The sequence below is a fragment of the Eucalyptus grandis genome, chromosome 8 (assembly GCF_016545825.1).
Source record: "Eucalyptus grandis isolate ANBG69807.140 chromosome 8, ASM1654582v1, whole genome shotgun sequence".
Taxonomy (NCBI): domain Eukaryota; kingdom Viridiplantae; phylum Streptophyta; class Magnoliopsida; order Myrtales; family Myrtaceae; genus Eucalyptus; species Eucalyptus grandis.
The window spans coordinates 64,341,909-64,355,065 of record NC_052619.1 but is presented as its reverse complement, the minus strand read 5'-3'; the positions used below and the strand labels follow the sequence as shown (position 1 = coordinate 64,355,065).

The 13,157-nt window shown below is 39.8% G+C and overlaps 1 protein-coding gene across 2 annotated transcripts; it reads right to left on the bottom strand.

Moving 5' to 3' along the window:
* Positions 1-886: 886 nt before the first annotated feature.
* Positions 887-10,880, bottom strand: LOC104414641 (topless-related protein 3). 2 transcript variants are annotated; one of them, XM_010025792.3, is made up of 25 exons: positions 10,433-10,880; positions 9,534-9,713; positions 9,325-9,438; positions 8,763-8,921; positions 8,126-8,300; positions 7,864-8,008; positions 7,409-7,527; positions 7,141-7,276; positions 6,867-6,979; positions 6,580-6,646; positions 6,424-6,497; positions 6,256-6,351; positions 6,084-6,176; positions 4,998-5,125; positions 4,590-4,824; positions 4,357-4,503; positions 4,148-4,234; positions 3,644-3,796; positions 3,460-3,570; positions 3,200-3,379; positions 2,993-3,121; positions 2,814-2,909; positions 2,189-2,371; positions 1,916-2,091; positions 887-1,460 (listed from the first exon to the last, which is right to left on the bottom strand). In XM_010025792.3, the coding sequence occupies exons 1-25, from the start codon at positions 10,510-10,512 to the stop codon at positions 1,244-1,246; spliced, it is 3,393 nt and encodes a 1,130-aa protein (XP_010024094.2). In that variant the 5' UTR covers positions 10,513-10,880; the 3' UTR covers positions 887-1,243. The 2 variants fall into 2 exon arrangements, with proteins under 2 accessions (XP_010024094.2, XP_010024093.2); XM_010025791.3 differs by having other exon boundaries at positions 4,336-4,503; positions 10,433-10,879.
* Between the last annotated feature and the right edge of the window lie 2,277 nt (positions 10,881-13,157).

The window sequence follows — 13,157 nt, the reverse complement described above, 5'->3', positions numbered from 1 at the left end:
TCCAATTTGTCGAAAAGAAGAGTTTTTACTAGCTTTATTAGTCATGGATCACTAGATGGGTTAAACCGTTAAATACATGCAGTACATGCAGAGGTTAGACTCCTGCAATTCTTACTTACAACTGGTTTGCTAATTTTATCCCCAAGGCGTGGAGTAGAGCTTGCAGATCGAATCGCTCCACGTACCCGACGTCTTCGTTCCTTGGTGGGGTTCCTGGATCAAGTCATCAAGTTGATGGGTGTTCCAGCCAACAATACCTGTGCAAAAATCATGCATATCTATGGACTACTCAAAACTGTTCAAGATGGGAGGGCGAGATATGATGGATCCAAGGTTCCAACTTGCGTCTGCTCTCATGATGCTGGGGTTGAAAGTTTCAAATGCAGCCTGTTAATGTACATCTTGCTCAGTGACAAGCCTTGATAAAATATTTGTCGTTATTTTCTGCAACTAAATAGACGTCGTTATTTGATAAATATTTCTAATAACAATTATGATCGCTTTTTTTATTAATATTCTTTTCATGATTCTTGTTATTTTATTTTAGTAGTTAATTTTTTCGGATTAATTTGGCCTTCCCCAATTTCTTTTTCTTATATAAAGAACCGCACTTATGCAAATCCCAATTAAGATTTTTTATTGATGATTTTCTAAAGAAATTGAGTGAAAAATTGGAGGTGGAGAAGGCAGCGTCACTCTTGAAGAGTAACGGCGCCGTAAGTTTAAAAGAGCAAATAATATTTCCATTATTCACAACAAATATTTACTTATAAATTATTATCATTAATGGAAACGGTTTTCATAAACTAATTATTTCGAGCATAGTTAGCAAGTTGCATCCATAAAAATAAAGAGGAAAAGAGAAGAAAAAGAAAGAAATTATATAGTCGTCCAAGAAAACAGGAATTTAGTGTAAAAGCATAAAGGATTCATTCCCTCCTGCTTTCCTATTTCTTCAATGCCTTACAAAGACAATCTGAGCTTTTGTACAATGAGAGTCTTTCGCAGAAGGCAGAATCAAAATCCAAAATTTGTTCCCCAGAACATATCTCCAATACTAAGAAAGAAGGAGGAAGAAAGAAAGAAAAGCATGTGTCGCGTCTATACAGACAACAATGTGTCGGGTCAATGCGTAAACATTCCCTCCGCAAATGCCGGGGGCAACACCCTAATAATCTACACACACACAAACACAGGACAGCCTCCGGAAGCGGGTATGCATCGGAACCACGAGGGGTTCCTGTCATCTTTGCATCTGCTCCGGCGTGAGGTTGCTCGTGGTGGAAGACGACGCTGTTCTACCGCTCAACAGTCCGTTATCTAGCGGCGGGGTCGCTCCCCACTTCCCATCCGATTCCGTCGGCTCCAGGACTTTGACAGATCCATCCGTTAAGCCGATGGCTAATTGGTTTGGCTCATGGGGATGAGTTGCAATGACAAGAGGATAGACAGCTGGGCTTCTGTAAAAAATCGAATCATGAAGACAAAAATCCGATGGATTATAGAGCTTTATCGAATGTTTTATGGACTCTTAAGATTCCCTTGAGAAAATTATGGACGCTTTGAATCAAGTTTAAGAGGGAAAAGTTAATGAGCCAAAGCATTTGTGAAGCTATTTTTGACGTGCTTCGACTTATATACAAACAAAAAACCTCGCACGTTGGTATTTCATTGTAATACTAATGTGTATATAATTAGTGTACTTTACTCAATTCCAATGTCTCAAGAAGACCCAGGTAAGTGCTCGAAAGCCCATCGACGGAAACCCTTGCTAATATAAGTAATTGAAGAAAGTTTCTAGAAGCGTGGACCACGACATGTGACTAAAGCACGCAGGCAAACTCGTTTTGCGCCAACTCTATGATTTGTTCAAGAAATATATGTTACTAAAGTCGGAGGTTTGGGTCATCCTTACCCGGTCAAGATTGTCTGGGGCAAGTATGTTGATGGACCAATGCGGCACCTTAATCTAAGAGTATCAGCATCGAACACACCGACATTTCCATCACAAAAGCTAGCATAAATCAGCTGGCTGTTGCATGAGTATCCTGCATATGATATAGGTGCAGAAAGTGCATCTTGCGGGATCCACTGATGTACAAACAATGCATAAGAATGTTAGGTTTCATTCCAGTTTAACTTAACATTGGTAAATAGAAAGTGGACGGGGGAATTCAGATATACCCACCTGCCGAATCCAGTTCATTTTTGATGCATCATATATTGCCAACTGGGTCTCGTGAACTACCAGCAAGCGGAGTTGATCAGCGTGGAACTGCACTCTTGTGTCGCCAGTAGGTGCCTTTCCACTAGGTATTGGAATTGGAATAGACATTCTCTTCTCCCAGGAATCAATACTCCACAGGAACAGCTGTTAATATTTAAAGAGAGAAATCATTACTAATTTCATACGTGCGAAGAAGATGAAACAATCAAAGATCAGAAAATGGGGTAAAGTGGGCAGAGGAAGGATTGAAGAGGCAATCTAGCATCAAATCTGCCCAGCTTTAAAATGAAAAGTGAATTCACAAAAAAAGGACAGGTTATATCATCTCGGAAGTACAGCAGAAAGAACAGATCGAGAGACATGATAGTTCCACTACTTTTAACTTTCAGTATGATCATAGGTTTTATGCCTATCGTCTCAAGTACAAGCACATATTTCTCATAGTAATAATAAGGAAATAAAGAAGTTTCTCCGCTCAATAAGGAGACTTGGATAAAGCAGAAGATGAAACAAAATTCAGAAAGTATCTATGCAACCACAGACAAGTTCTCAAGCTGGATAACAAAACCTTCTTTGATTCACTTACATGAGCATCAGCACCTGATGATACCAAGATGTTAAGATTCGTGGAAAAGGCTAAACCAGTTATTCTCTTCTGGTGACCCTTCAACTTTGACTTCACCTATGAAAGCCAGATAAATCATGTCACCTGTGGTAAATACATGGCATCGGCAGAAAACAAAAGCCAATTCATACAGCAGCTACCTCATCTACTCTAACATTATAAATATGGATAGTAGAATCCTCCATTCCAATAGCAATGATGTTGTTATCCTGTGGATGGAACGCGAGAAAAGTTGATGCAGGCGGGGGTGACATGAATGTGGTCATCACCTGCAGAAAAAAGAATGTATGAGAGACTCAAAATGCAAACGGTGAGGAAGTCATAAAGCCAAGAACAACAAAAATTACCTTGAAAGTCATCATGTTAAACAATGAGATCTTGCCACCACAAGCTGACATTACATAGGAGTCGTTTTTCGACAGAGCTATGCAAGGTACCGCTTCTTCAATATTGACACCTGAGACATCATTAGTCATAAGAAGACCACTGCTTGGTTGCCAGTGCTGGGGAACAACACTGGCGGTGGCCTTTTGTGCTTGTTCACTTCAGTAAATCCTCATTAAAAAAAAAAAAAAAAAATTTTAATCCAAAAGGAATCAAGCATTACCTTCCCAGCCGGATTTTGCTCATTCCTGGCCCACTTCCATAATTTCTGGACACCATTTGCCCCCAAAGCTAAAAGTCCAATGCCAGAATTTGTATATAGAAGTCGCACAACCTAGACATTATATAACGCAAACATGAAGTCGATACACATTGCAAGAGAACTATTTTCACTCGATGAAACATACCTTGCTGGAAGTATCTGTGCTGTCAGGCATCGTCACTAAACGGCAGTGGGCAGGATCCAAAATCTCCGCTAGCTGCCAAGGTTTAGCCTTATCAACCACTTCCTCAACCATCCTTGGTTTCTCTATGCTTCTAACCATAGGATCAACTCCATTCTTGAACAAAGAAATAGAATAAAATAAGTTAATTTCTCAAAACAGCTCTAATATATGCAAAATCACCTCATCCTTTCTTATTCCACCCATTGAACAGAGTATACCACAATGGAAGTAGAGATTTCAAGGGATATAGAATCTTGAACAGTTTTGACTTGTCTCTATTGACATAAAACTAGCCAATTTCATATGATCTGAAAGACAGTTTGCCACCACTCTTCTAATGCTCTACTAAGTGCAGCTCATCAGAAAAAAGAAAATAATCTCACAGCTGTACGCCTGCAGATTCTGTGTCATGCCATATTTGTGAAACAGATAAGAAATATATTAGGCTAAATTAAAACAGCATACAAGAATTGGAGAAGGTCTGACAGGAGAGCTCCTTTCCACTTTACAATTTACTGCACTGGCATTTGTAACAGCAGAAGAGCCAGAGACCTGCATGACATAAATAGAAAGGATCACGTGAAAAATTATTAGAAGCGATCTCTAAACCAAGTACGTCAAATATCAAAATCACAAAGTAAAATGATCAGAACCTTGACAGCTGCAGACTCAACTGGAGTTCTTAGTGCTTCAAAGGATGGGGCTTCATTAACTTTCAAATATCTAAGACCAACTGTGTTTGCAAGTATCTTGAATCCATTATCCGCTGTATTTACAGCAAGAAGAGTTCCTTCTTTGTTGAACTTCAACCGAGGAAGACCCTGCTCCATCAAGGAAAACATGTGAGTGTTGGTATCAAAAGCAAAATTTGCTATGAAAGACCAACCATAGAGCATGTAACACTGACCGGGAGTCCACCTTCAGCATCTGTACTTGTAAGAATGTTATCATTCTCCATATCCCAAAACTTTATTTGGCCGTCTTCTCCCACAGCCAAAAAATGGTTTCGAGTGGTATCAAATTGTGCAACGCCCAGCGATTTCTTTTTTAATCCTGTATAGTTTCTCTTTATAGCACCCTCACTCTCATTCCATTCCACAAGGAAGGTCTCCCCTTCTTTACTTGTTCCACAGGAAAATAATCTGATTGCAAAATGGGGAACGAGTGATGAGCAGATTGGTAGCAAATAGTAATCAGTCACCATGCCATGTCTTAAGAGAACATTTGCAGCAAACATTGTGATGATGACCACTGACAAAGAAGAAGGGAGCAAAAAGAAAATAGTAACCAACGTTTGAAATTCCATCCTCCTTACCTAGTCCCATCAGCACTGTAAAGCATTGTAGTGCACCAATGGCCAGGAGCATCATAATCAACTCTAGAACCCAAATTGTCATAGAGCCAGGCCTTTATTTTGCCATCGATTGCAGTTGAGAAGATGAACTGAAAATTGATATATGGTGCAAGAACCAACTCTGTTAGATTTACCATATTCTTCAATAAGGTAGCACTAATAACAAAAGCAGCAGCAGCAGCAGCAGCAACTGATACCAAGCCTCATTCCACTGACGGGGCTGGGAAAGTTAGACTAACAAATTATAAAAGTACTTATTTTGTCAAAAAATTTCATTCTGTGTTCAATACGCTACTCTATGTATTATATAGATTATTAATCCTTCCATGTTGAGATGCTTCATCTTCTTCTTCTTCTTCTTCTTCTTTTTTCAGAAAAGAGGAGTTGTTAACTGAACCGACTTCTATCACGTAACAACTAAGTCTAATGTCTCAAAGTATATCTTCTGCAACTCCGCCCCTCCCCCCCCCCACCCCCCACCCCCAAAAAAAAAAAAAAAAGAAAAACTAAAAATTAATGCCAGCAACAATAAGTCTTTCTCGAACTTGGAGGAGGAGGAGACAGATAGCATGCTGGCCATTACACTTGACCTTGTTCAAACCGAAAAGAAATGACAACTTTAGTTTCCTTCTTAGGCAAGTGCTGATATGGAGCACTTCAAGTGAGATGTAATTTAAAAAAAAAAAAAAAAAAAACAATTATTATTGCTGTTTAACTGTAACTATCCAAGTACTGAATAGACTGCAAATAGTCTAGCCTCATTCTCACAAAAACTGAATAAACCTCGAAGTAAAACCATGAATAGGTTAACAGAGTTTTAACTGTTTACAGGTTGCCACATTCTCTTGCAACAATTTAGCTCTTGAGGGAAAACTATGCCAAAAAGAAGTAACAACGTACAAAATTATTCTCTCTCATCAGACTCACAACTTTTAACATGTCCAGGGAAAAAAATAACTCTAGTATAATGAGTAGGACATATTTATTGTTTATCCACTACATGTCACCTAGATAATGTTGGATTTCTTCCCTGAAAACGCTAAGTACCTGAATGTTTTCCTTGTGATGAGGACAAACAGAGTAAACAGGTGCCTCATGGCCCTCGAAGTGGAATAGCTTTCTTCCACTCAAATCCCATACCTGCTCAGTTTAAGAAAATTAATGATGTTCAAAGTGTCAAATCTAATCAAAGCAAACGATGAGAAAATTACCGAACTACCTTTATAAGCTTATCGTCTCCACAGGTCACTACACATAATTGTTTGTTTGGATAAGCAAAGGCCAGATCATTAACAGCACCAACATGGGCCTCAATCTGCAATTAGTAAGAGATGAGCCCCTCATATGCAGGACCCGCCTATTCAAGCCACAGAATAAATCAGCATACCTCTACATGATCATGCAAATCATTTCCTCCATGAGAAGCATACAAATGAATCAACTGTTGCCTAAATGCAGCGCCTGCATTTCAAAGAATTAGTTATTTGACCAAATCCCTGTAAATTCCGATGCCACTTTTGGTGCTCAACCCAAACAAACCTACCTACAAAGTTTCCATCTGGACTCCACGCAACCTTGTTAACAGATACTGAATCCTTGCTAGCAGCAGCCTGAAATAAGTCTCCAATATTAGAATTCAACTCAACAACTACCATTTGCTTCATACTTTGGAACATCAGAAAAAAGGTCTTGAGCAGACACATCACCAACTTGGCAAAATATTAATATAACCGAAAGTTTCACTTCTATATATTACAATTACTTTAGAGATCAATATTTTCACCATATAAATGCTGAAGATATAAAGAACAATCCAGATATATACACAACCTGAAAAGGCAAAGAACGTGATGATCCCCCCTCCCATACTTTGAAGGGCTTTGAGACCAGTTTTTCCCTTGATACGAGTTCCCACAGTGCAATTTCACCATTAGTAGAACCCACTGCAAAACAACAGTGAGTTAGAATTTTTAACATTATATAGCAGATTTCCAATATGTGTCTGGGGTGTGGGGGGAGGTGGTTGGGGTTCATTGAATCAGTTTCATTAGGTTCTATGAGGTAAACAGCAGAAAACAGTGGTAAATGTACGGTGCGTTTGTACCAAGAAGCACCGTAAGATGAGTTGGGTGAAAGTCCATGCTAGTGACTGTGGATCCTTGATGCATGGTGAGAGCTACTGTTTTTGGCAAGTCATCCAGAGACCAAGAAGCCTGTGGTCGAGATAGCGGATATGTAACCTAAATTATGCAAGATCAACATCAGAAAAGGCTTATGAGTCAAGAAGTTCCATAGTTAGACTTCACTATCACAATTCAGGAAGCACTGCAATGAGCAAGTTGCACATTAAAAACCAAGATTCTGGTGTTTACCTCCTCAACTGACTGAGCAGGTCTAAGCCTTTTCATTAGTTGCTCATGATCTGGACTCTGATAATCAACCATACCGGAGGCAGTAGGAGGTGTTCTGGGTCGTTTCATGATAGAAACGGCTGGAGATGATTACGAAGGAGTCAACATATGTAGATACTATAAAGATAAACATCTATAAAAGGTTCTTTAGCATGTTCTCCACACACAAACAATAAAAAGAAAGGGGGAAGTAAAAGCTTAGATTGTCCATTTCAACCCAAGGTTCAGATGAATCTTTTCAGCGAAAGTAGAAAAATTGGTATCAGTACAAGCTCGACATTAACAAACCCACCAACCTAAAATTTCAATTAGGAATTGAACTTTTCTGGTCTCTAAAAGCACGAGTCATAAGCCAGGTCTCTACACCTCAACAGCGAAATCATATCATTCATGCCAACCTTCATTAAAGTTCTAACCTTGAGGCTGCGGAATAGGCATGGAAGAAGCAGTAACAACAGCTGCTTGAACAGATGAAGAAGCAGAGGCATTGGCCATCCAACCTGCTAGGGCACTCCCCGGTAGAGTATTGGCATTAGCAGCAGCAGCTGTGGGCGGAAAAGGCTATAACACAATTCGAAAGAAAAACATTTGTAAGTTATAGATATAGAATTCTAACACTCTTGACACAGTCTTCAGGGGGAGGTAAAATTATGGATGTTCAAGACATCGCTATCATACCCCATGAGGTCCAAGAGCAGGGTATGCAGCAGGCTTTCCAACAGCGGGAACTGGAAGATTTACAGCAGCAGGTGCTAGAGGACCATTTGGAGGCGTACATGAGTGGTCAGTAAACAAAGTCTTGATGTCTGGGTTAGGCCTCGGATTCTTGCAAAGCTGGTGCTGCCAGTTCAAACTGTAGATAGGACCCTATGTATCAGATGACAGAAAGGAGAACACTGGCACCAGCTATGACATTCTCGAACTAGGAATCATAACACAAATCCATGCAATTGTGGCGGGACTTTATATCATCCGCTTTTAGTCAAAAGGAGGAAAATGTTTACATTCTGTTAATGATGGTAAAATTGATAAAAGATACGGCATGTAGACAAAGCAATAGCTGTGCGTGCAGTATCTCATCGTACAGGGGATCCATTGGTGGAAGCATCAAGTCCTAAGAGCTTTGCAAAACCAAAGTAGTCTATGAAAGGTAGATTTCCAAAAGAAAAACCCACGAACCTTCTCAGAAGAAAGGCTACTTTGATGGGCAATTTGAGTACTAGACTTTCTCCCATAGAGCAAAAGTAAAATGATGACAAGACAATGTAAACATAAGAACATGATGCAACAACCCACAGAGCATTCACTAAAATACCTTTGGTTAATAAGAGTCCGCAGTCTTGAAGACTTCAAAGTAGGAAATGCAAGCTTATCACGAAACAAAGGATTTGCTTCTATAAGCTTCTTGAGCTCTATCAGCATTATGTTCCGAGCCTGTTTCGTGTCACCATATTTAGACAACTGCTCATTTTCCCTGTTATTGCAATATAAAGAACTGAACAATTAGGGAACAGGGAATAATGTCCTAGAAGTTCAGATTGCAATTTCATGACGCTGGTAATGGAATTCAATCAGCACAAACTACAGATCAATCGCCATAAGAAGATTCACTGCACTGATATTGAATATGACATGTAATTCAAGTGAGAAAAGGTCCACTAAACTATAAAGCAATGATAATAGAAGTTGAGGTTCCAGCCTTCTAATTTAAGTTTTGAAAATTTCCCTATAATGAAACCAAAAATAAAATTCAAGTGCCCTAGTTCCTAAAAGCATTTTCAAGAAGTATAAATTAACACTTCAACTTCATTCAAATTCCTTCAAACTCAAAATTGGTATCAAACGGGATATACTGTGAAATTAAAATGAACAATTACCTGAAATTGCTAAGTGTTAGAAGCTGGGTGATCTCTTTGTAGAGATCCTCGTTGAATGTAGAAAATACTTTCAGATCATTTACTAATATCTCTACCGCCTTAGCCTTGTCCTGCCTGCAATACCAGATGAGCAGCAGGCAAATACACAAGGTGAGATCATTTCATCAACAGGAGCAGAGTATGACCAACCAATTTTTGCAACAACCTACCCATCAAGAGCTTCGAGATACTTCTGCTTCCTAATCTCAAAAAAGATCTTCATCGAGTATCTGTTGTCATCGACTTTAGTAAATCCAGACAAGTACTTCTCGACTTCTTCCCACTCTCCAGCTTGAACTTTCTCCTCAAAGTACTTCATATTGAAATAAAACCCTGATTCTTTCTCAAGCCTGCATCAAACAAGTTCATTTATTAGGAAAAAAGGGTTTGCACAATGAGGCAGAGGATATAAGAAAGGAAACGCAATACCAAAAAAGTATTGCCTCGATCTTTCCAACATAAACTCCACTTGGAATCCCAGATTCGAAAAAAGTTTTACAACCGCTCGACCTAAAGAATTTTATTACTCAAATTCCCCCTCAGCCCTGAATCTAAAGGCAGCAACCCGGACAAATTCAAATTCCTTTCCAAATCTCATGTCCCGCTTTCGTCCAAAAAACCAAATAAAGATTAAACCGCACTTTACATCGCAAAAGAACAAAAAAAAATTACAAAAACACCAACCTAAATGACTAATATAAGTTCATGACAATAGGCCCGAAAGGCAAAAGCTACTACTCAATCAAAGTCAACTCTCTTGACTCGCGCAGAAAACTACCTCCGACCCGGAAACAGGATTTGACGACAAAACATTTCCCTCATCCTCGTAAATCCAACAGACCACCCATCCGTTTCGTCCTCGACATCTTTCGCAACCGCAAGAAAACAAACAGAAACCGACGATTAACCGACGCGTAACGCCCACATCCCACCCTGCTCCGGCCGCTAGCACACCCCACGAACGACCCCGAATCAGCATAACCTCTCCAACCCACGACGCACCACGCGCGCATCTGACGTAATCTTAAAATACAAGAAAGAGCCCAAGAACCGAGGCGACCGAACTTACTTGTGCACGGACTCCTTGAACTTCTCCTCCTCCAGGAATTGAAGTATGAGGAACACCAATTCCCGGCTCAGCGACGACATTTCTCCCACCCTCCTCCAAGCCAAAAAAACCAAGAAAACGCCTAGAAAACGCCAAGAAACGGAAAGCAAGAGAAAAGGAGAGAGACCCTCCTCCTCCTTCCTCCTCAACAACAAATCCGACGGACGCACGGATCCTCAGGCGTCGTCGTCCTACCCGAATCGAAGCAGCTCGGAATGGCCCCCGGAGCGCCTCAGGAACCTCATGAATCTCCGCGTCCCGGACCCCGCAAGCATCGATAGCGCCCGGAATTCGAGGACATCTAGGGTTTGAAAGGCTGCGAGGAAGAGAGAGAGAGAGGATAAAGGAGGTAGAGAGAGAGAAGAGAGAGAGAGAGACGGAGAGAGGGACCTGGTCACCCTCGCTATCTTCGATGCGCTGTACAGTGCCCGGGGGCGGACTTTCTTTTTTCCTTTTTTTTTGGCCCCCCTCACTTACCTATCAGTGATAAGCCCACGCGCGTATCGATCTTGGTCTGATAGGTCAGTGCCCTTATCAGATAGGCGCAGGTGATATGCACGTGCGGCTATCGTTTCGTGCGGTGATTGGAAAGTGGGGAAGGGAGGGGTGGAAACTGGAAACGGATGCGAAGCTGGGAATTCAAATCTAGTGAATATCCAGGGGCACAAGTCCAGTCCTTTCCATTCATTTCGTACTGTCGCTTTCCTAAAGGAGAAAATCTTAAAACGAAAAAAAAAAAACTCATTTTTCTCGCCGATTTATCGCGATCCGAGATGGATGGATGCAGAGACGTGGAGGGTTTTCTTTTTTTTTTTTCTTTTTTTGTGTATCGTGTCGTTTCGGTCGTCGGTCTATTTCGGACCACCCACGCGCGTATTTTTCCAGACCCGTAGGTTCTGACGGTCGAGTGGGGCCCTCCCTCTGCGTTTTTTGTCTCTATCTCTCTTTCCCGATCGATAGATGTCACGTTCGATTGGGGAAGAAGATGCTGGAAAGAACGGACGTTGTCAAAATGAGTTTTGCGAACATAAGACGTTCCTTTTGAAGGAAGTTTCGTCGCGAGCTTTCGACCAGCGTTTTCCGGATTATTCTTTTTTATTAAATTACGTACCCGAAATATCAATCATGCATATTACGCCAATCTCGCGATATACCCTTGGTTAATGGCTCGGTGCTTGAGCACTTTTGCAGCTTTTGAGGGGTTATATTATCGTGTTAAGTATAGTCAGTGTTTTGAAAACCGAATTATTTTGTGTTGAGTACGCTTGTTAGGACGTCTCTGGGATATTTGTTAACAGAGATTGACTCCTGTGAGGGTTTTCCCAACGAGTTTCCGATTCATGACTTGTTAAAAACCTTAATGAACGGCTCTTGATATACTGTCTATTTTTGCGATATATCTAATCACTAATTTTAAAATTGAACTATCGCATCTTGAATATGCTTCATACGTGCGCCTAAACCACTTGTGAGCAAAGACTAATTGTTGAAAAAAATTTGTCCGCAAGTTTTGGAACTTATTAAAGTGCGTTTGATAATCATTTTGTGTTAGGAAATAATTTCTTCTCAATTTTTTTTTTATTCTATTCCTGGACGAGTTTATGAGCATTCAAATAAATTTGATAATTGTATAAAAATTTTATTCCCGAAGTAAAGATGTATTTAGTACGACCCTCAAATTTTTTTTGTGACTTAAAATGCGAAGGCTCCTCTAAGGCCAAGGACTGGCTAGAGGAAAAAGAAGAACAAAAGTTAAAAAAGAAAAGAGAAAAAAAAAAGAACAAAATGTTTTATTCTTGAGTTGTTTTCGCAGATAAAGAAACAACTTTAAAATTCTGAATTATGATCCGAATCTAATCCCAATAACAAAAAAGTTACTAAACGGATTTTAATTTAAGAATCGAGCACCGTTTTGCATGTTACCAAACAAGCCCTTAACTAACCTAATGACGGAAGCTTCAAATGTCTCGGATAGTGTTCATTAATCATATAAAATCGTATTGATCTCGATTTGAAAATACTCAGTATCGTGACCTTTACTAGAAATGTTACGTTGCTCATCGTATTTACTAAGCATGCTTTAGAATCGATTCACATGAGCTTATTTATAAGTTTTATTAGATGATTATTCAGGGTAATACACATTAATCAGTGATTTACACCATTAAAGTGAGATATAGTGCGCAATATCGAAAGATGTAGAGAATTAAGGGAAATATTCCAATTATTCCTGACACTTCGCATGACCAAAAGGCACTAACTACAGATTCTAAATATAAAGTCAATGCACTAAAAGTTTCGCATAACATGTACCTTTTTTTGGTGAACAATATACTTTCGTCTATTCGACAACGATGTGTGTGGGTAACCTCCCAACACCGAAGCATCATATCTTGCTTTTGACGGATTTTTGACGTCACAAATGGACCAGAAATCAAAGGGCCACTCCCCATATTAGTGGCAGAAAAAGAATTAGCAGAGCGTACCCACGCAAAGAATAATATCCCCGACTGATTGATTTAACTAAATTATTTATATATCACACATCATGCCAGGAGTCAAAAAGTCGGTTCTCGATTATATAGATATTTATTTAATTTTGCATACGCATGAGTTTGTTTTCCTCTGAAAAATCTTGTTTTTTGTTTTTTGGTCTAAATATTTATGATCTTATTCGGCGGACCCT